Source organism: Eupeodes corollae, chromosome 1, assembly GCF_945859685.1.
Source record: "Eupeodes corollae chromosome 1, idEupCoro1.1, whole genome shotgun sequence".
In the NCBI taxonomy this organism is placed as follows: domain Eukaryota; kingdom Metazoa; phylum Arthropoda; class Insecta; order Diptera; family Syrphidae; genus Eupeodes; species Eupeodes corollae.
The window spans coordinates 80,598,890-80,623,966 of record NC_079147.1 but is presented as its reverse complement, the minus strand read 5'-3'; the positions used below and the strand labels follow the sequence as shown (position 1 = coordinate 80,623,966).

The following is a 25,077-nucleotide window of genomic DNA, read 5'->3' as shown; positions in this document are numbered from 1 at the left end:
AATTCAGCTGAAAACATAATTTGTTTAACCCCCCTGCCACAGCTTATCTGAATCTCATTTATGATTTCAATTAAATGGGGACACGAAAAATGCTGTTACATCAATTAATTAGCCTCAGACTTGTCGATTTCAAATGAAATAAATCCCATTTGTTTATCTAAACTCCCTGAGACACATTTTAACAAATAAAATCGAATTTTTTCAACCAAAAGAATATAATTACTTTGTGTTACTTCAAATCTCCGCAAATACAGCTTTTTGTTAAATCTTATTTAGGATTCAAATTAAATGAGAAAGTAAAAAAAGCTGTTACTTCAAAATCATGCCTCAGACTTGTCGATTTCAAATGAAAAAGTCCCATTTGTTAATCTAAACTCCCTGCGACACATTTTATTTGTTCCTTTATTATTGTTAGTTACAGTTTAATTTATTTTATTATTCACTTATGATTTAATTGAGTGTGTACTGAAAATGACTGTGAGAAAAAACAAATAAAGTTTAGGCTTGTCGATTCCAAGTGAAAACTCCCATTTGACAATCTAAACTCCCTAAACTACAAAAAATTGTTTTAGTAACTTGTGCTTATTAATTTTAAAGTGGCTGTGTGATAAAGGTGGACACATTTAAGCCAGTCGTTGGGCCATTGTAATATTGGCTTTCTTAAACGACCTACATTTTATACTCAACAGGAGATCAAAATTTTGTTTTGTTTGCTCAACTCGATTTTCTTAAACGCAAATATATATATGTATATGTATGTATATCTATTTTTAAAAGTGCTGCAATAAGCTTGAAACAGGTTTCCAATATGGGGTTTGCAAAAAAATAAGCATTTTTCTGGTTCAAACAAAATAAGACGAATTCAGCTGATGATCAGATCGTCTTTGGCTCGTCGATTTCAATAGAAATAAAATCATTTGTAAATCCAAACTCCCTTAGACACTATTTATAAATTAAGTTTTGGACAGTTAGTATTCCATCGTATGAAACAACTTATTGGTTATCACGGTTTTCAAGGTCGAGGAAAGGCAAAGTGTGAAGGGTGTCATCCTCTTTCTCGAAAATGAATTTAATGCTACGGAATCTATTGTTGATTGTTGCGAGTATTTTGTCAGCTTCTGATTTCTTCACTACAGCAAAGGTATCATCAACATATCTATGCCAAAAACGTGGTAGTTTACCTTCTTTTTGTAAATCAGATTCAAATTTACGCATGTAGGCTGTTCCCCATACTACATCCAAGTTGTTTAATTTAAGTAAATGGTTTCTGATTGCTTTGGCTACTTCATTAATTGGAATCGATAGAAAAAGGGCCGTTACATCGAATGAAATCATGATTTTATCATCTTCAATTTGTATGTTTTTTACTTTGTCAACGAAGTCAAATGTGTTCTTGACTGAAAAACCTTCAACATTTCCGAATTTTTTTACATTTTGGGATGTGTTTTTTTCCTTGTTAACACCTAATAAAATTAAGCACTGGCACTGAGGAGTTCAGAAATACCTTTTAGTGACATAATTTCTCTATAGATCCTTTTTCTTCGAATGTTCATGTTTAGTCTCTTTTGCTCAATGGAAAAGTTCTCAATACTTTTCAGTGTATTTAGGTTCGTTATCCGGCAGGAAAAGCAGGAGGAATTTTAGTATGACGAATTTTAAAGTATATCTAATACACCTTTTTTGACAATTGTGCGTTATAAAGCTGGCTTGTGTGTCAAAATCTTGTTTAAAAAAGGCATTACTCACAAATAACATCGTGCTTATGACTTGCAGATAATTTGTAAATAATTTTGCCATCATTTCACATTGATTGTTAATGCAGTTATTGGACATATTATTCCCATGAAGCTTATTTTAAGTCATTTTATACTAAGTTTCGAAATAAATGCCAAATTAAACATTTTATCAACAATCTGACTTCTTTAACCAAGCAATACTTTTTATGGATGATACTTTCTTCAAGCGTTTCTATTAAGTTGACTATCTAAATATTAAGTCATAATGAATTAACCCCACTGAAGGCCACACCGTTAGTGTACTCGTTTATGTTTGATATAGCCAAGCACACTTGTGCGCCCCAACAAATTTCAAACAAAGATAAACCCACGCAAAATCTTGACTTCAAATTCAATTAAACACATTGTAATAATTCTTCAAAGATGATGCAACGATAATAAACATAAATTGCATATCAGCACTTCTTGGCCTTCAGCCTTGTGCAAGAGTATCAAATGGATATCAAAAGTATTTGACAATATTGAATCATTGCATCATCCGCAGTCAAACAAAGGTTTGCTGCGTTAGCATATTAATAATATAAAAGGGATCTCCAGATCTCTTTCTAGTTTAGTTTTTTCACAAGTTTATCAACGTATAGCCGATGATTTCCCCCGACCAACGGTAAGGGATCTGACGCTTAAATAAAAATGTTTTTAATTAAAATAAAACGGTCTTTTATTTCGGTTGCCCTGTTCCCAGAACAGGAAGAAAGATTTTTTTTTGAATCTTTGAGAAAACTCAATTAAAATTGGCGCAGTCGGTAGGATTCCAGTCAGATTATAAGTGAAAATTATAAGAGACATGGTACTCCAGTGGTCGAACCGGAATTAAATTTTTTTTCTCGCGACCCAAAAAATTTGTTTTTATTGTGAAAATTAATAAATGCAAAAACGTGTTTTAGTTAACAATAAAAAATAAATGCAACAAAAAAAAATTAAATAAAGTAAAAGTGATTAATTTTCGAACGAAAATCGTGAATTTTTATTTAACTAAATTTAATTACAAAAAAAAAAATAATAATAATTTTTCGAACGAAAATCGAAAATTATTAAAAAGAAAAAATTATTTAGTAACCAACGCCAGTGAATATGGTTAATGTTGCGAAGCCTCATAGAGAGGAAATAATTTTCAGTGAATAGTGAAAAGTGGAAGAGTAGAAGTGAAATTAAAGGCGGATGAACAATTATAATTAATAAATTAATTGAAAAAAAACCCTATAATGAAAATTGAGTAAAAATAAAAAAATGAGTGAGTGATAAAAAGAAAAATTAAAAGAACATACAAAAAAAATAAATTTTTTTTTATATAAAAGTAAAAGTGCAAACAAATTAAAAACAAAATAAAAAATAATAAACCAAAAGGAACGATAACAAGCAAAACCAAAAAGGTTAAATGCAACAAATAGTGCAACTAAAAGAAAAAAATATACCTACCTAAAAAAATTAATTTATGGTTCAAATTATATGTGGAAAATCCACTTGAACCCAACGTGGATGTAAGTGGCATGATCTAAAGCCCCAACGAGATCAAGTTGATGAACCGAATCAGAAGAGATTCGCAACGAGCTGAATTAAGGCAGCTTAAATATAACCAGCAAAGAAACTTTCAAGAACAAGCAGACAACATGGAACCATCAGTAGCACAACAACAGCAAGAGCAGCAACAGCAGCCGCAACAACCACCATTAGTAGGAGGTAATAATAATTTAAGATCTTTGGAATTAAATCCCCTTAAATATATAGAAAGATTACAAAATGTTGAGGGTAAAACCGAAGACCTCCCTATTTTTATTTCAAATGTGGATGATATAATCCCCACATTATTAACTTATAATGACATTTCTCAAAAAATGTGTATAAATATTCTTAAGAGTAAATTTATAGGAAGAGCCAGACAGGCTATCGAAATTCATACCCATCTTACAAGATGGATTGATATAAAAAACATGCTTTTGCAAAATTTCGGTGGATTTAAAAATTCGTTCCAATTATATGAGGATCTCAGAGCTTCTCAATATAGAGGCGATCCGATTAAATTTTATAACTACATACAACATACCCTTTCCTTATTAAACCAAAAGAGTTTACAAGAAAATAATATTTCTGATATCCCTCGTAATAACGAAACAGCGCTTAAAATCTTTAAAGAAAGATTACCGACGCATATGAGAACAATTCTATATGCATTAAAACCTACAACCATGGAGTCAGCACTTCATGAGATAACTCAAGCAGGATTTATCACACGACAAAATAATGACTTTAATAATGAAAAACAAAAGCACACTAATACTAATAAAAAATTTGAAAATAGATATGAGAATAAGAATAAAAATAATAATAATAACTTTAAAAATCCTAATAATCCATTTAGGAATAATGAAAATAATAAAAATTGGCAACCAAAACCTTATGTGCCGAACAATCAAAATAATTATAATAGACCAAATAATAATAATTATAATAATAACAATAATAACAGAAATAGACAGTATCCTCAAAGATTTGAACCAATGGATATCGATCCAAGTTCATCACAAGTAAGGAGAGCACATGAAGCTAACTACGTAGACAAACAAAAAGAACAAACGCAAGCAAATTTTCGGCATTTTGCCTCGGAATCTCACTTCCCTATATTAAATTAGAAAAAGGGAATACAATTTTAAGACTCCTTATTGACACCGGAGCAACAAATAGCCTTTTGAGGGAACAAGATTCTCCAAAAGAATTTACAAAATGGCGTACCAATCCCATGACAATACGGACAGCAGGAAACCCTATAATAGTAAAAAAAGATGTAATAATACCAAAAAACAGATTTGCACTATCTGTAAAAAATGATTGTGAATTCCAAGTGCACGCCTTCAATGAAGAATATAATGGAATAATTGGAAACAATATTTTGATTCCAAATGATGGAGAAATAAATTACAAAAATAAAACATTGAAATTGAATGACGAAATCATTCCTTTATTCTTCAGCGAAAATGAAGAAAAGGAATATGAAAAGACAATCAATTATTTTAATGAAATAAAACCTGTAGACTCCATATTAAATAATGAAGTGAAAAAGGATCTGCGAACAGATCACTTAAACAAAGAAGAAAAACAAATATTATATAAATTAATAAAAGAATGCGACGGAGCATTTTATAAAAAGGGTGATGATTTAACTTTTACAAATCATGTAAAACATAACATCCCAACGGAAGATAACTCTCCCATATACACAAGGATATACAGATATCCTGAGATCCACAAAAAAGAAGTGGACAGACAAATAAAAGAAATGTTAGAATCAAAAATAATTCAACATTCTACTTCGCCTTATAACGCCCCAATTTGGGTCGTTCCTAAAAAAGAAGACCACGCTGGTAATAAAGAGTGGCGAATAGTAATAGATTATAGAAAGTTAAACAATGTTACTAAAGAAGATAAATATCCTATTCCAAACATGGACTCGATATTAGATAAGCTAGGACAAGCAATATATTTTACAACGTTAGATCTAACAAAAGGATTTTATCAAATAGAAGTTGAAGCTAAAGATAGGGAAAAAACAGCATTTAGTACATTAACGGGACATTATGAGTTCGTAAGAATGCCATTCGGTTTAAAGAATGCACCTGCAACTTTCCAAAGACTCATGAATGAGGTCTTGAAAGATTACATAGGAAAAATATGTTACGTTTATTTAGATGACATCATAATATTCTCCTCTAGCCTACAAAAACATATGGATTCACTCCATAAAATCTTATTGACACTCAAGAATGCAAATCTTAAAGTATCACTAAATAAATCTGAGTTTCTACGAAAAGAGACAGAATTTTTAGGGCATGTAGTAACCCCAAATGGTGTAAAACCAAATCCAAAGAAAATTGAAACTATAAAGAATTTTCCTATCCCAAAAACAGTAAGAGAAATACAAAGCTTTCTAGGATTAACAGGATACTATAGAAAATTTATAGATGACTATGCAAAAATAATTAAACCTTTAACTTTATGCCTAAAGAAAAACAGCAAAATAAATATAAATGATCACGATTACAAAGAATCTTTTCATAAATTGAAAACTTTAATGACTAACGATTTAATAAATAGATACCCTGACTTCTCAAAAGAATTTACACTAACAACTGACGCCAGCAATTTTGCTATTGGAGCCGTGTTAAGTCAAACACATGGACCTCTCAGTTTTGCCTCAAGAACACTTAATAAACATGAGTGCAATTACAGTACAATTGAAAAGGAATTATTAGCAATAGTTTGGGCAACGAAACAATTTAGACATTACCTATACGGTAGACAATTCATTATTAAAACAGATCATAGACCTTTAGTATGGTTACACAATTTAAAAGAGCCAAATACCAGACTCCAACGATGGAAAATAAAATTAGAAGAATACGATTTTAAAATTGAATATATCCAAGGCAAAGAGAATAAAGTAGCAGATGCACTTTCCAGAATCAAAATAGAAGACAATAAAGTCATATTACATAACCAAGATGAGTTAGCAACACAGCATAGTGCTGAATCAGATAGTTCACATCTTATTCCTATTAGTGAAAAACCGGTTAATTTATTTAATCGACAAATAATTCTTGAAATCAATGAAAATGATCATCAAGAAATTTTGTACCCACATGTTGGAAAAAGAAGAATAACATTCAGTAGAAAAAAATATAAAGAAGAAGACTTTATAAACATAATAAAAGAAGTAGATACAACAATACTAAATTGCATATATGTCAAAGATGACGAAATATTTAAAAAATTCCAAGATATATGGAAAAAGGAAAATAAATTAAGTAATAAAATATTACAAAGAAGCATGATTATATTAAAAGATATAAAAGAGTTAGAAGCAAGAGAAATTATATTAAGAAATCATAAAAATCATAATCACGCAGGAATCGAAAAAATATTCTTAGAAATAAAACGAGAATATTATATGCCGAACCTTAAAAATTTAATTAATAAAATAATAAACAATTGCTCAACATGTATGGCAAAAGCAGAAAGAAACCCAATTAAACTACCTTACGAAAAAACAGAGACTCCAAAGAGTCCTAACTAACACTATCATATCGATATATAGTTTGTTAATAAAAAAGAAAAATATATATCATGTATTGACAAATTCTCTAAATTTGCAGCAATTGAACCAATCAAAACAAAAACTTATGTAGACGTAATAAACGCTCTCACTAGAATATTTTCATACATGAAGAAACCAAATAAAATTACTCTCGACAATGAAAACGCATTTGTATCAGAAACATTTAAGAACTTTTTAGAAAATAACAACATAATCATACATTATTGCACAGCTAATAGACACACCGGAAATTCCGATGTAGAAAGACTTCATAGCAGTCTAAATGAACATATGAGAATCTTACAGCAATTACAACTATCCAATGAAGAAGATATACCAATAAAGCACGCTACAAAAGCACTTGAATCTTACAATAACGTAATCCATTTAACTACCAAAGAAAAACCAATCGACGTTCACTTTAATAAAATTGACAACGAAATAATCTATAAACGAATTGAAGAAAATAAAATAAAAATATTAAATAAATTAAACATTAATAGAAAAGATGTAAGCATAGACGAAAATTATGCGAAGGTAACAGAACAAGAGAAAATAAAAAACAAAATCGTACCTAAACATAAAAAGGTGAAAGTTATTAATAAAACTGATAAAAAATACACGTTACAAGAAGGAAATAGATTTAAAAAAATTCCTAATCGCATTCTTCATAAAGATCAATTTAGGAAGAAAAAAAAATATCAACAAATAAAATCTTCCAGTTTCAGATCCAATAAGGATATTGCATCAAATGTTGCAACCCATGGCGATAATGCAGAAAATAATTATAATAATGATGATTACGATAACCCTCAACCAAGTACGAGCAGAATTGGAAGTCATTGACTTAAATAAGGGAAATGGATTCACTTTAATCCAACTAGAAGAATATCCATTAATAGAAAGTTACGATACTATAATTCATATAATAAATTTAACTGAATATGAACAAAATATAGAAATTATGGAAAGGAATGTTAAAAGAATTCCAGAAGAAAATGACAGCTTTATTAGAAAAATGTCAAAAATACGAAAAGAGTTTGAAGTACTCTTACCCCATCCTAAATCAAATAGACAAAAAAGAGGATTAATAAATATTTTAGGAACAGGTATGAAATTTTTATACGGAACCATGGACGACAATGATCGCCATGATATCGAAGAACATCTAAAAATAATAGAAACAAACAATCATAATGAGATAACAAATTTAAACAAACAAATAATAATAAATGAAAAATTTAATAAACAAATCAAAATACTTACTGAAACTTTAAATAATGAAACTAATAACATAATTAAAAGAATCAATACATTTGTAGAAAGCTACGATTACGTAAAAGATATAGCTAAAATACAGTACGAGATAAAGTTAAGAGAAAACCTCGAATATTTACATGAAGACATAGAAAAAATAAAAGAAATAATAATGACTTCAAGATTAGGAATACTCAGCAGAGATATTTTAACTGTAGAAGAAATAGATAAATACGGCATTAGTATAAATAACTTGGAAGAATTAAAACTTAGTTTAGACCTATATAAAACAAATATTATATTTATAATTAAAGTACCCAAATATACAAATGAACTGTATAAAAAGATATACGTTCAACCCATTCCAAATAAGGATAGTAATTCCCAATTAAAAATAAACAAACACCTTTATCTGACAAAAGATCAAATAATATATGACAGTACTAAATATATACAAAATTTAACCAAAATAAATGATGATTGTATAGAAAATATACTTAAAAAGTCAATGAATTGTAAACTTATAAAAAATATAAATGAACAAGTATTAGAAATAGGAAATAATAATCTTGTATTAATTAATGTAAAATTACAAGAACTTAATCAAAATTGTAATAATCAAAAAATTAAAATTAAAGGTAACTTCCTTATTAGATTTGAAAATTGTAAAGTTAAAATAAACAATAAATCATATGAAAGGAAAAATTATAAGCATGAGCTTTTAATTCCTAATACAATATTGGATATAAATTATACTAAAATTGAAGAATTAACTTTTGAAGAATTAAATACCAAAATATAAACAATTTCAAAGAAATACAAGAATTGAAATATAGTCATAAAAAGTCAAGTTTCAAAATATATTTTATCATTTCATTCATTTTAATAATTGTAATAATTTATGTTTATCTAAAATTAAAAAGTAAGAAAAGGAAGATAATAAATAATGTAAATCTTCCAACGGTCAATTTCCGACCCTTAGAAGAATCTAAAGAGGGGGGTGTTATATCCAAGCACACTTGTGCGCCCCAACAAATTTCAAACAAAGATAAACCCACGCAAAATCTTGACTTCAAATTCAATTAAACACATTGTAATAATTCTTCAAAGATGATGCAACGATAATAAACATAAATTGCATATCAGCACTTCTTGGCCTTCAGCCTTGTGCAAGAGTATCAAATGGATATCAAAAGTATTTGACAATATTGAATCATTGCATCATCCGCAGTCAAACAAAGGTTTGCTGCGTTAGCATATTAATAATATAAAAGGGATCTCCAGATCTCTTTCTAGTTTAGTTTTTTCACAAGTTTATCAACGTATAGCCGATGATTTCCCCCGACCAACGGTAAGGGATCTGACGCTTAAATAAAAGTGTTTTTAATTAAAATAAAACGGTCTTTTATTTCGGTTGCCCTGTTCCCAGAACAGGAAGAAAGATTTTTTTTTTGAATCTTTGAGAAAACTCAATTAAAATTTATGTATATAATAAGTTAAACATCTGCACTTAAATTCTTTTGAAATCTTTTGTTTAAACCTATCACAGCTTATCTGAATCTCATTTATGATTTCAATTAAATGGGGACACGAAAAATGCTGTTACATCAATTAATTAGCCTCAGACTTGTCGATTTCAAATGAAATAAATCCCATTTGTTTATCTAAACTCCCTGAGACACATTTTAACAAATAATCTCCATTTATTTTTAACCAAAAACAATATAATTTCTTTGTGTTTCTTAAAATCTCCGAAACTACAGATTTTTGCTAAATCTATAAGCTGTTACATAAAAATTATGACTTGTCGATTTCAATTGAAAAACGTGACATTTGTTTATCTAAACTCCCTGAGAAGCATTTTATTTGTTTGTTTATTGTTTTTAATTACAGTTTAATTTATTTTATTATTCACTTATTATTTAATTGAGTGTAATCGAACTAATTGTGAGAAAAAACAAATAAAGTTTAGGCTTGTCGATTTCAATAAAGACTCCCATTTCACAATCTAAACTCCCTAAACTACAATAAATAGCTTTTGAAATCTTTTGTTAAAACCTATCACAGCTTATCTGAATCTCATTTATGATTTAAATTAAATGGGAACATGAAAAATGCTGTTACATCAACTAATTAGCCTCAGACTTGTCGATTTCAAATGAAATAAATCTCATTTGCTTATCTAAACTCCCTGAGATACATTTTAAAAAAATAAACTCCAATTTTTTTTCAATCAAAAGAATACAAGTTCTTTGTGTTTCTTAAGATCTCCGAAACTACAGCTTTTTGCTTAATCTTATTTAGGATACAAATTAAATGAGAAAGTAAAAAAAGCTGTTACATCAAAATCATGCCTCAGACTTGTCGATTTCAAATGAAAAAGTCCCATTTGTTTATCTAAACTCCCTGAGACACATTTTAGTATTTTTTATATTAAGTGTCGTTATGTTAAGAAAAATTAGTTAAGTTTTTGTAAGTTTAATGTTTTTTAATAATCCATGGAAATATTTTCGACGGGTTTTTATTTTGGAAATATCGATTATAGACTTGTGTTTGATTAAGGGTAGTATAGAACAGTCGTTTGCATAAGTATAACTGAAACTGTAAGAATGCAATGATAGGAGTGATACCTTACAATTTTTTATTTTTTTAATCAAGTAAATTGAGAAGAACAAATAGCTCCGTAATTTCCTTTTTTGGTGCTTAAAAAATAAATTTAAAAAAAAAACGGAATTTACATATGTACTTATTTTAGGAAAAATTAGTTGCCCCTATTTTCAATCTACTTGAAATTTCTTTTTGGCATACTATTAATAAGGTTTTTTTTTTTAATATGGAATCGTCTACAGAGTTCCATTCTTCCACAATTGCCTCTCGCAGCTCAGCAACACTGACAAATTTCCTATTATGTTCATACATATCTTTCCCCAAAGATATAATTGATAATTGCCACCCACTCCATCAAATTAGTAGGCACACAAAGATGCCCATATTTCTTTTTGAAATACATAACTCCAGAATCAAAGCACGTACAACAACGATACAAATTTTATTCGAAAATATTGATTAGACAAATTATTTATGAAATATTACATCCATTAAATGATGCCCGTTTTGGCTTACACAATCGTTTAATCTTTTGACAAAATTTTCGAAGACATTTCTTAACATTTCCGGCGTAATCTCAGAAATTTCTCGTACACGAGTCGTGTGGACACGCCCTTTCAAATATCCCCAGAGGAACAAATCTGGAACCGTCATATCGGGAGAACGAGGCGGCCAAGCGAAATCTGTCGATCAAGAGAGTAAACGAGTACCGAACGTTTTTTTCAACAGAGCGAGCGTTTCGCAGGCAGTATGGCACGTCGCACCATCCTGTTGGAATGTTGTTCGACTCAAACGACGTCTACGGCTTAGTTCGGGGAGGAGGAAGTTGCTTAACATGTTCCTGTACCGTTTTGTGTTTACCGTTCCATCAAAAAAAGAGGGACCGACAATGCCCCACTCCACTACCGCGCACCAAACCGTCACACGCTGGCTCTGTAACGGCTTTTCGTGTATCCAGACTGGGTTATCTTCGGCCCAATACCTGAAGTTTTGCTTGTTTACGGCGCCGGTGAGCTCGAAATAAGCTTCATCGATCATTAAAAGATTACTCAAAATGATCTCACCATCTGCCAATTTTCGAGGAATTGTCTGGAGTAAACGTTGTCTGTAGTCGGTATCTTTCAATTCATGGGTTATTATGAGCTTGTACGGGTGAAAATTCAAATGTTTGACCAAAATTTTCCGCACTGATTCCCCTTTTAGGCCCAAAGAAGACGCGTGTCGTCGCGCTGAACGCCGCGGACTAACCTGAATCGCTTCACGGACTCTCTCAATGTTTTCAGCCGTACGGACCTTTCTCGACGGGCCCGGACGCTTCTTATCGGTTGCCTTGGCAGATTCACGAAAATTTTGAACCCATCTGTTGACAGTTTTCCATGAAGGCACGCGTTTATGACGAGGAACTTTGAACTGACTCCGGAATGCACGTCGTACTTTTACATATGAATTTTCGCGAAAATATGACTCGACGCAAAATGCTCGTTCTTTATCGGTACGAGTATAACTATCCATGACGACTGATAACAAATAAAAACAAATTTGTCTGACCTGTACTTCAACTGGATCGCGCATTCGACACCATAGCAGTGTTACCACCAGAGCGAGACAAAAAGGAAATATGGGCATCTTTGTGTCGTCACCCGTTATTATTGGACTAGAACTACTCCAAAATTTTAAGCTTGAATTGGGGGTATTATTGATAACCAAATTATTCTGAAGAACCTGGATGTAAGCCGAACTGTTTATCCTTTTAGAGGTGAAGGCAAGTGCAACCTTACCAACTTCAAGGTTAAACTTCTTCTCGTCACTGAAAATAATCTAAACAAACAAATATTTATTAGTTAATGCAATTGGAAATTTTAAGACCTAAGTATAAATTAATGGAATCTTACTTACGGTTTTCCAATGCCAGTCCATATTGTGTCGGGCAAATACTAACCTTTTATCTTTGTGGACTGCTGAAAGATTTGGAGCTGGCAATATTTTTCCCGAAGAATTATTCACTGTTAAGAAACGAAAAACCATTAAACCGAAGCTCCTAACTCCAATTCGTCAAGCATTTCCCGCAAAAAAAGTACCGAATTGAATGCACCTTCTGCGGATGACCGGATCTTTGTTTGGTCCCATAAAAAAATTTGACAAAAAGCTTTAATATATCCTTTTTCTGTATTGTTCATTGTCATTTTAAAGCACATTATTGAATGAAGCTTCAGAGAGGTTTGCATTGTGTGGTTATACTTTTGCAATGCCTAAAAATCTATTTTTAATTTTTAAACACCAAAAAGAAGAAAATAACGGAAATATTTTACTTTCTCATTTTAATTGATTAGTTAGTGATTTCCATTTGAACTTTTTCTATAAAACTTTTTTTTTATAATTAACACACTCAAGGGATATAACTGTTCTTATTATGCAGAGGCACAGTGTGAGCACTAGGAAGAGGAGAGAGGGTTTAAAAGGAGATGTCGGTGCAGATTGGTTTTGAATTCCTGAATATTGCAATGACTAGGAAAGACAGAGTGTGGTAAGGCATTCCACATTCGTGTAGTACGGCTAAAGAACGAGTCTTTGTATTTGACAGTACGGCCGAAGTTGGGCTCGAAGGTATACTGATGAGCATTCCTAAAAGCGCGAGTATTACGGTTGAACTGTTTGGCAAAGGGGGTATATCACGCTTTAACGATACAAGACAGCATTGAGTTTTCGAAGCATTAAATTCCACGCGGTTTTTTAATCCCCATTGAACAATGTCGTTGCAGTTCCACATCCGAAGAAGAGGGATGTGAATCTGAAAACGAATATGAAAAGCTAAGAGTACTATCGTCAGCGAAACAATATATTGGATTGGATGTTGCAGACAGGAGATCATTAATAAAAATGAATGAATGAAAAAATGAATGTTGGAGAAAAAACAGAGTCCTGTGGCACACCAGTATTTATTTTATTGTTTTCAGACTTGAATCCATCCAATACTACTTGTATTGAACGATCCGAATGGTAATTAATGATCCAATGAAGCAGGGATTCATGAAAACCGAAAGCACGCATTTTCTATAAGGGAGCCTGATGCCAAACCCTATCAAATGCTTTTGAAATATCAAGTGGTTCGGAGAGATGAACCATGAGATCACCAGTGGACCTATTGCTACGAAAGCCGTATTGCCGGTCATTAAGAAGCTTTCGATGTTCAAGATATTTCTTAAGCTGATAATTAATCAGCGTTTCCATGACCTTGGAAAGAAGGGCAATCGGTTGGTAGTTAGAGGGTGAGGAAGATTCGCCTTTTTTGGGAATAGGCTGGACAAATGCCGTTTTTCATCTGCTCGGAACGAGAATTGAGGAGTAGGACAGATGAAAAAGCTTAGCGTTGAAGAACACCTCTTCAAAACAATAGCGGGGATACCATCCGGACCAACTTATTTTCGCATATGTGGTTATACTTATGCAAAGCACTTTATTTTTCATTGAGTTGCAATTGAAGATCAGATGATGAATGGTGAAAACTTCTCCCTTACAGAATTGAATTCTGGGTCAACTTTTTTCTCAAATATGTGGCTATGGCTGACTTGTCCAGGTATCCATACAATTTTAATTTTGTCCCTGTTTGCTATTAGGTTACCTTTTATGGATTAAATGGTTGTATAAGTGTTTTCCAAGTTCTTAGAGCGTTAAGTGTAGAAAGACTGCCTTTATACTTGTGTTTCGATTCCTACTTAGTTTTGTTGCTAACAGGATTGTAGTGGCTTCGGAAGACAGTATAGATAAAAAGTCGGGCAGTATATTTTTACAAACATTTTTTCCAAATTCATCAACTACCTCGAAAGCAGTGCCGTGTTGATTTTTTATACCATCAATGAAAACAAAATACCAGTTTTTGTCCTTGTGTGTGTAGGTTCATTCCGTAAAGGCAGCTCTGTAGGTTTCGTTGTTTGGTGATTTTTTCGGTAGCTTATTGAAGTCAGTAATTATTGAGCTTTGTGTCAGAAATAAAGGAGGGTATGTGGATCTTTTATGACGATGTATTTGGGAACTCAAGTTATTTTGAAAATAAGGTGATATTGTATAGTATTGAAGAACATTTGGGGATTTTTTCCTATTGAACACTTATTTTCGTATTTGTGTTGTTGGTGAGTTGGATGAACATGACATATTTTTTCAATGGAATGTAGCCCGGATTCAATTAACTTGTTTACAAAGTTATTTTTTAATAGTTCTTGGAAGAGTCTTATTGCAGTGTTGTATTGATTTATCATTAGCATAATACATTTAGTTTTTTTTAACGCGACCTTTAAGCTTTGCTTTCATGAGAAAACCAGTTAAACTTAAAATAAAAAAAGTGTTCTAAATAAGAACTATGATATGACTCTACATAATATGTAGTCAGTGATATTTTCACTCTTAATCTTAAGTTATTAATTAAATTAATTTGTGTAGTATACGTACAGCTCTTGATAAAATCTCTTGTATGATTTAAATTAAATGAGAAAATAAAAAAGCTGTTATATTAAAAATCTTAGGCTTGTCGATTTCAAAAGAAAAGACCTCATTTGCTAATCTAAACTCCCTAAGACGCAATAATCGACCAAATTACATTGCTTTACATGTTTTTATTCTAAGTCTTGAAAATAACATAACATATTCAAAATCCTTATGGTTCATCAAAAGTAGCTGATTTTACAGTAACATTGTTCAATTGTGTGAGTACATAAAAATACTATTATAATAAGTTTAAAAAAGTCTTAGCAATGAAAATTCCCATTTAATAATCTAAACTCCCTAAATCACAATAATAAAATAATTAAAAATAGGGCTTTTTGAACAAAACTCCATCTTTAGTATGGAAAGTCATCGTAAGAAAATTCTCAGCAATAGTAAAAAAAAAGAAATTACGTGGAAAAGCCGGTAGAGAACCAAGGCCGAGTGACTTACAACTCTCAACCATTCCTGTGTGCAAGTCATTTCTTGGATGGAGCAAGAGTTGGAAAATGTTTTTTTTTGTACTGATTTCACCGAAATTTTTGAAAAATTTCCCAACAATATAAAAATTGTTCATGATTTCCGGAAGGTTACTAAGTAGCACTCATGTCTTGGATACATTTGTAATTAGAAGGATGTTGATTCTGTACACCAACAAGTTTGAAGTTATGGTTGCTTGCGTTTCTTCTTCTGTACTGTTTTCGGTTGCTACTATTAATTTAAGTTATTTGAAAAATTATCCATGTACTTTGATTTACCCACAATAACTTGCACTTCTAGATTTTGTGATCAGGAAAATATATATGTTGTCCGGTTGCAAGTACAGCAGCGCTTTAACTTCTCCTGGAGCATAGGGCAGCAACAAGATCCTTCCACCTATCCCTTGAGACCGAGCCTCCTTCAAAACTGATGAACTCCAAGGTATCTTTGGTCTTCCAACGCATCTATTACCCTAGGGACTCCTTTGGACGGATTGTTTTGCTATATTGTTGTCCGGTTTCCTCAGTGTATGGCCTATCCAAAGCCATTTCCGTTGCATGATTTCTACTTCCAATTTTTTCTCGCCGGTCCTATTCCAGAGCTCAACGTTAGAAATCGTTTGCGGCCACCGCATCCTCAGAATAGAGCACAGATAACGGTTAATGAAAGCTTGTAGTCTGCTAGAGATGTTGGCAGTGCATTTCCATGTTTCAGAAGCATATGATAGCACTGACGTTGGATTGGAAGAGTTTTTACTTGGTGCGCAGCTATATTTTGCTAGAGTTCCACACAGGAGAAAGGATTCCAAATGCACTACGGGCTTTGTTTATTCTACTGTTAACATCCAGGTCCGTTCCGCCATCGAGAGCTATACAACTTTCCAGATAATTGAACTGCTCGACCTCCTTTATGGTCCCCTGCCTTAGAATAACTTGTGTGCTTTGGCCCGTGGTCATTATTTTGGTCTTATTTGTGTTAATCCTAAGCCAGTCAATTGCAGCGAATGACACATCTAATTTAAGCCTGGCGTGTTGTTTGCCATGAGGCATATATCGTCAGCATAATCTATGTGGCTAAGCTTGTCAAACAGACTTCATTGCATACCGTGTCTTTCAATTGCACCCACCGTTGCAGTCATCACATCGTCAATCGCCAGCAAAAACAGAATTGGTGACAAGAAATCTCCTTGTCTCACACCTTAACGCACATCGAAGGAGTCAGAAAGCTGTCCAATCAGCAACACAAAACACCTTGCGTTGTTGTACGATTCTTTAATAACAGCAACAATTTTTTCAGGGATTCCACTCGCAATAGGCGATCTCCAGATGCATTCACGATTGACCCGATCAAACGTTTTCTAAGAATCTACAAACATTAGGTACAGCGGTGATTGGTACTCAGATGATTGTTCGAGTATGATTCGCAAGGTGTTGATGTGGTCGACGCACGATCGGCCACTGAAATCCTACTTGGTGTTTATTGAGGGCAGAACTTTGATACCGCGCCAGTTATTACAGTTTTTGAGGTTTCCTTCCAGTCGCATTTTCCGCAAGTTTGTCGACCCTTTCCCTCTTGTCACGTCCCACGCACCGCTGCACTGTCTTATGAGATGCAGTAAACTCGTTTCGTAGAATCAATTTCCGCTGGGCATCAATTTCTGAATCGATTGTAATTTAAAGTGTTATTCGATATGTGATTTTGTCCCAGGTGTCTTGGGATATCCAGGGGTGGAATCGGCTAAGGTGATTGTTGATAAATGACAATCAAAATGATCGAATTTGATCTACATAAGGTGATAGTCAAATTGATACCTAAAAAGCCATCACAAAAAAATATGATAGTCGTTTTCAAACAAATTTGTTTATTCCCAATAGAGCTACCAGACGTTTACACAAACGACTGGAAAATTTTCTTAGTTCACTTTGTTTCTTTTAAAATACACATTCCTGTGACCGACAAAGCTTACGACATTTGAAAAAGAGCAAGAAAAGTAAGAATTTTATTCAAAATCAGCCAATTTGAAACTTTTATTTAGATATTTTATAAGAATCAATTTAAAATTTCACCAAGGCAACAATTAATTTTGACAATTTGAATCTGAAATTGTTCAATCGAATTGAATTGAGTTGAATCATCTTACACAGACGGAATGAAAATGATAGTCAATTTGACTATCAAAAAATTGATAGTCAACAATCGCCTTAGCCGATTCCACCCCAGGAATCTAGCTCTTGTCTGTCTGGGTATAGTTTCAGTTCCAGCTTAAATGTAAGCGCTCTTAGTTTCGCCTCACAAAGCATCTATTGATAAGCCAGCATTTTGTATGTTCGATGCTTTGTCGCCGAGTGTGGTGACGAAATTACGATGAACATTAAGGATGTGGAAAATGGTCAATCTTAAGTCACTTCAAAATTTTTAACAATTAAACTTTTATTAGTTAGTTCCTTTTTTTATAAGGCCGTCCAAACTACAGCTTTTTGCTAAATCTTTATGTTTAAAATTAAATGAGAAAGTAAAAAAAAGCTGTAACATCAAAATCATGCCTCAGACTTGTCGATTTCAAATGAATTAGTACCATTTGTTAATCTAATCTCCCTGAGACACAATTTTATATTTGTTTGTTCTTGTTGAAAATCAAATTTGTTTTACAGTTTTTTTTTTTTTAATAATTTACTTATAATTTATATAAGTGTGTTCTCAAAATAACTGTTATAAAAAAATACAAAAAGGTAAGGCTTGTCGATTTCAAGTGAAAAATCTCATTTGACAATCTAAACTCCCTTAACTACAAAAAAAAGTAATGCTATCTTCATCTCATAATCATAACCATCGCCAATCGGGATCCGGTCTTGGTCTCATGTAACAAGTCTTTTTTTTTACCGATCGCTAGCCCAAGGCTCCGGACGTCAAGGCTCTACGCCATCACTCCAGTGTAAGCACGCTTTAAAATGTACAACAGAGAACTTTCTAAGCTGATTCCTCTTCGCTCAAATGTTTTTGGCTGGAGGACTTAATTTTTGTCACAATAACATCTTGCTTACAGTTTATGATTGCAGCTTCTCCGGAATCATCCTTCCTCAGATGAGGATCCAAAAACTTAAAACCTTGCTCTCAAACACGGCTAAGAGGTCGGAGTGCCTTTTACTAAGAACCCAGGTCTCGAATCCAAATGTGAGTAATGGCAGAACCATCTACCTTTAAATCAACAGCTTTGAAGTTATAGTAAGGTTTCTAGATCTAAAGAGCTTTGACAGACTCAAGTAGGCTCTTTTGGTTTTCAGCAAACGCCCTCGTATAATCTTCTATTTTGTTATCGGCTGCTACTAAAATTGACTCAACGTTTTCAAAGGATTACACTATTTCAAATTCATGTTCCGCCGCCTCCTTGACCTTCTTCTCGGAGTCGACGCCACCATATACACTTTATTTATCAGTAATGTGCAGCGCCAAATTGTATGCCGGCTACTCGACCTTGGTGAAGGAATCGTTTACAGCTTGTTCGCTTCTTCTGTTCTCGTCCGCTGAAGATGATCCCTCTTGTTGACCTGCCAGAAGCACGAGGAGGCAGGCTAAACCAACGCATTGTCGGAGTCCATTGTAGAAATTGATTGTTTTGAAAAGCAATCAAGCTATTTTAACTTGGCTTATTATATTAGTCATGGTCAATCTATGGACATAGTCGTGTAAATGTACTTGGGCTGCCGAATTCTATTATTGCGTTGTATAGTTTTACCATGACTATGGTATCGTAGGCTGCCTTAAAGTCTATAAACAAATTCTTCTTCTTCTTCGTTTACGGCTGCTAGCAGTAGCACTTAAACTCCTGGAGCATAGGGCGTCAAACAGTTCTTTCAATCTCTCTCTATTCCAACACGATACCTCAGCTGGGACCACGTCTCCAAGTTTGGGACCGAGCTTCTTTCATGACAGGTGATATCCATGTTTTTCTTGGCCTTCCAGGCCGCCTTCTACCTTGAGGATTCCATTGAAAGCACTGCTTTGCTATGTTGTCGTCCGGCTTCCTCAATGTATGGCCAATCCAGCGCCACTTGCAACGCTTTGTCAACATCCACTTTTGTTTGCCCAGTCCTGAGCCACAGTTCATCGTTAGATATGGTTTGTAGCCACCGAATGTGCAAGATGTAACGTAGACAGCGGTTAACACACGTTTCGCAGGCATATAGCAGCATGGATTTAACTCAAACAACATTAACTTGGTACGGATTAATCCTTAAGCCAGCCACTTCCCCATTTTGTTGAAGAGAGTGGCACATTTGGCTGAGGTCTCCATATCTGTTTGCCATTAAGCATATGTCGTCAGCATAGTCCAAATGGCTTAATGTTTTCTGTATCACTCCCTGTAGTACTTCAAATGCGTCGGAAAGCTGTCCATTGTGCAGAACGAAACAACTGCGTTGTTGTAAGACTTTTATTATAGCAAAACAAATGGTAAGTCGGAATATTAAATTCTAGATATTTCTCCATCGCCTGCCTAAGTTTAAAAATTTGATCGGTTGTTGATTTGTCTGCTATCAAGCCACACTATTTTCCGATTATAGTCTTGTAGAATAGACGAGATTATCTTATAGGCGGTACTCAACATCATGATATCTCTATAATTGCTGCTCGTTGTAACATCTTCTTTCTTGTGTTTGAGGCATATAAAACCTTTCTGGCATTTCTTCATAACAATTCGGACAGCATAGAAAATAGATTTCAAATAGTTGAATTTTACTCTGCGCTGTTTTAACCAAAAACTATTAAAATTACTGCTCACTTGAGAACTATCATAATTCTTGATTCTCTAGAAACTTCAGCCAAGGTCCTTCTGGCAAATCAAGCTCGAATGAATCTCTTTTAGTCATCAAGAGTGATTTTAAAATTCTGACCGTTAATACTTTTTGAAACAGCAAACGAATTCGTCTTCTTTTTCATGATTAGAATTGGCCAAGTTGTTATTGGTAATATGGGTTCAGTTAATTTAATAAGCATTAAACTCCCTTCCCTGTTAAGCAAGAAATTTAAACTAAAAAGAGTTCCAATTTAATCGATCTGAAAATCAATACAAATACATATATACGATTGTATATGTACACAATTTAAAGCTTGTATGTATAAGTATTTTGTTAACAACATGTGTTCCAGTAACGACGGCGGCGGCGGCGAGCCCCTTACTGTTTCATTCAACTCAACATAAAACAACTGTACACAATCAAAATCAAGTGAAAGTAAAAAAGTATTCACACTTTTGGTTGCCACACCGTCATCGTCGTCATCATCGCCATAGCCACATATCAGTCAGCGAAGCACGCACGCTATGCAATAATAATGAAAGACAAAAACTGGTTGAGGTGGCAGTAAAGAGTAAACTGTAAGATACCTACAGCTCCAATTTAAACATTAAGCTGGCATTAACCGACTTCGCTTCACAGAAATGTATAAATTTTGTTTTTTTTTAGTCAGTTTTATGTTGATTCATCATTCATTTGAACAAACACTGCCACCGCGAATGGTTTAGGTGAGGTTTATGGTAGTTACTAAGGTGATGACGATTGCACTTGACCTACCTGTTTGTTTTAATTAGAAGCAATTAATTTCATAACGTAAATACATTTTTTTTATAAATTGAAAGAGATTACATAGTGACTTGATCAGATTTCAATAGTGTTCTGGATCACATCTAAAAAGTGAAGGCACAACACTTTCTTATAATATACTGTACACAAATGAAGATTCAATAATAATAAACTATCTTCCTCAGGCTTCTCCTCCGCCATCATCAAACGCAAACGCTGCCGCCGATGCAATAGATCAGCAAATAGCTAGCCAAGGTATTGTTGTTCGTGATCTCAAAGCTAAAAAAGCTGAAAAGGCACAAATTGACGTCGAGGTAAAGAAGCTACTTTCGCTTAAAGCAGATTATAAAGCAGCAACAGGCAGCGATTGGAAACCAAAGCCTGCAACAGCAGCATCAACTGCTCAAGCCCCATCCGCCGCGTCATCTGGAGGTGATGCCAATTCAATAAACAAGCGTATAACAGAACAAGGTGATCTTATTAGAGATCTTAAAGCAAAGAAAGCCCCCAAGAGTGATATCGACTCCCAAGTAAAGGTACTATTGTCGCTCAAAGCACAATATAAGGAAGCCACTGGAAAAGATTGGAAACCTGAAGCTGCACCGGCACCAACAGCAAAAGCAGCAGCAGCATCAGCACCTGCAGCCGTTCAAGCATCTGGTACCGAAGCTATTCTCAATAAAATAACTGATCAGGGTGGCAAAATCCGTCAACTTAAATCAGAAAAAGCTGCCAAGGCGACAATCGATGCTGAAGTAAAGGTATTGCTTGAACTCAAGGCCGAATACAAGAAACTAACAGGCTCAGACTGGACTCCTGCTTCTGCATCTGCAGTAGTTACAAAAAAAGAATCTTCGCCAACTCCAGCCAGTGAAGGTAATAACTCAGCAATTTCAGTTATACTCGAGAAAATCACCAAACAAGGTGAAAAAGTTCGCGATTTGAAGGCCCAAAAAGCCGCTAAAGCAGCAATTGATACTGAAGTCAAGGTGTTATTGGCTCTAAAGGCTGACTATAAGAGCCTTACGGGATCAGATTGGAAACCAGGTACCACAGCTCCAGCACCAGCGCTTGCATCAACACCTCCCGCCTCAACAAAAGAAGCATCGCCTGTCAAAGGTGACCTTTCACGCATAAACGAGCAAATCAAAGAGCAAGGAGACAAAATTCGAAAGTTAAAGTCTGAAAAAGCTTCTAAGGCAACCATCGAACCTGAAGTAAAAGCATTATTGGCTCTAAAAGCTGAATTCAAAAGTATTTCCGGAAAAGACTGGACACCAGAAGCTCAAGTCGAATCACCAAAGCCAGTTGCAGCTGCAATGACAGATGAAAAGGAACAGCTCACAAAACAAATTAATGAACAGGGAGACAAGGTGAGGGCGGCAAAGGGTAGCCACGCAGCTAAGGAAATAATCGATGCTGAAGTTAAGCTACTGTTGGAACTCAAAGCCAAATATAAGGAAGTAACTGGAACTGATTTTCCGGTTGCAGCACGAGGAAGTAGTAAAAAATCTGGTGAAAAAAAGGAGTCTACCCCAAAACCAGCCAAACCCTCTAAGAAGGAATCTCCAAAGCCTGAAAGTGCAACCGGAGCTGTAAAGAAACAGACCCGTTTGGGTTTGGAAGCCACTAAAGAGGATAACCTTCCCGATTGGTATTCTCAAGTCATAACGAAAGGTGAGCTTATTGAGTACTACGATGTTTCGGGTTGCTACATCCTCAGACATTGGTCGTTTGCCATTTGGAAGTTCATACGTACGTGGTTCGATGGTGAAATCACAAAAATGGGCGTCAAGGAGTGCTACTTCCCCATGTTCGTGTCCAAGGCTGCTTTGGAGAAAGAAAAGGATCATATAGCTGACTTTGCTCCAGAAGTTGCTTGGGTAACTAAATCTGGTGAGTCAGATCTAGCCGAACCAATTGCCGTACGCCCCACCTCCGAAACAGTTATGTATCCCGCGTATGCAAAATGGATTCAGTCCTACAGGGATTTGCCAATCCGGTTGAACCAGTGGAATAACGTTGTGGTAAGTCTTAAAAGATTTTATTATTTGACTCTGTACCCAAATTTGAGGTTTTACTTGTTTTATTTTTATAGAGATGGGAATTCAAACACCCACAGCCGTTCTTGCGGACTAGAGAATTCTTGTGGCAAGAAGGTCACACTGCCTTTGCAACCAAGGAGGAAGCCGACAAAGAGGTTCTAGAAATCCTCGATCTGTATGCCCAGGTGTACACGAATCTGCTGGCTATTCCAGTGGTCAAGGGACGTAAGACCGAAAAAGAGAAGTTCGCCGGTGGAGATTATACCACGACGGTTGAAGCTTTTATTTCGGCGAGTGGTCGTGCTATTCAAGGTGCAACCAGTCATCATCTGGGACAAAACTTCTCAAAAATGTTTGACATTGTCTATGAAGATCCAGAAACACAAAAGAAACAATTCGTGTTCCAAAACTCGTGGGGTATCACAACGCGAACAATTGGAGTGATGATTATGGTTCATGCTGACAATCAGGGACTTGTCCTTCCACCTCATGTCGCTTGCATTCAAGCTATAATCGTTCCTTGTGGCATAACGGTTAACACCAAAGACGATGAACGTGAACAGCTGTTACAAAGCTGCAAGAGCTTGGAAGCTTTGCTAAACTCCCACGGAATTCGATGTGAGGGAGATTACAGGGATAATTATTCGCCAGGATGGAAGTTCAACCATTGGGAACTTAAGGGTGTTCCAATTCGCATTGAAATCGGTCCAAAAGACATGAAATCCAATCAACTGGTAGCAGTGCGTCGTGATACCTGTGAGAAATTAATACTTTCATGTGAAAATGCTGAGCAGAAAATAAGTCAACTACTTGAAACCATCCATGAGGGTATGTTTGCCAAGGCGAAAACTGATCTCAGCCAACACACGAAGGTGACTAAAAATTGGGGCGATTTCTGTAAGTTCCTGGATCAAAAGAACATCTTATTGACACCTTTCTGTGGAGAAACAAGCTGCGAGGATCAAATCAAGGCCGATAGTGCAAGGTAAGTGATAATTTAAGCCCAATGAATGGACACATTTAAAACAAGTTTTTTTTATTTTTAAAGGGATGAAGAAGCTGAGCCTGGTGCTCCAGCCATGGGTGCAAAGTCACTCTGCATACCATTCGATCAACCAGCGGCTATAACATCGGCAGACAAATGCATCCATCCAAGTTGTAGCAAGAATCCAAAATACTACTGCTTGTTCGGAAGAAGTTATTAAAAGAGTGAACCATCACATAATTATGTTTGACCGATTTCTTTTATTATGCTCCGAGATTATATTCAATTTTATTTTAATTGTTGCTAAGTTGTTGGCTTCTTTTAAAATTGTTTTTTAAGTTATTTCAACTCAAATAAAATCGTTTAATTTTCGATTCGTAAGTATGTCACAGAAATCTTGTGTTTTATGTTGTTTGAGACCTGAAGTTAGGAAAAAACTTCCACTTTAACCTAATTGATCTTTAAGGTTTTGATATTGGCAACCATATTTTAGATTAAGGTGTTTGTTAGCAAATGAAAATGTAAGTCAAAATGTATTTATGTGGAATTAAGAGGAAATTATAAGTTATGAATTTGAAAGGGCAAAGTTTCTCACTTGTCAGGTTATGCAAAATGATCACGAGGATATTTATTTTAAAGAGCTTCGAGCACAAGCAACCTATGTTGGGTTTTGTTCACCTCCAAAGCCGACGAGATATTATTAACGGCTTTTGAGCCACCATCATGAAGTATTTTACCCAATAGACAGTAAAATGAGCTGTCATTTTGA

The 25,077-nt window shown here is 34.3% G+C and overlaps 1 protein-coding gene across 1 annotated transcript in view; it reads left to right on the top strand.

Annotated features, from left to right (window-relative positions):
* Nucleotides 1–24,703, top strand: part of LOC129942740 (bifunctional glutamate/proline--tRNA ligase) — a 34,890-nt gene extending 10,187 nt beyond the window's left edge. The window contains exons 7-9 of the mRNA XM_056051786.1: nt 21,464–23,305; nt 23,377–24,308; nt 24,372–24,703. Of these exons, the coding sequence (XP_055907761.1) occupies nt 21,464–23,305; nt 23,377–24,308; nt 24,372–24,528 (2,931 nt within the window). The 3' untranslated portion in view covers nt 24,529–24,703. The remainder of the gene's footprint in view (nt 1–21,463; nt 23,306–23,376; nt 24,309–24,371) is intronic.
* The last annotated feature ends 374 nt before the right edge of the window (nt 24,704–25,077 follow it).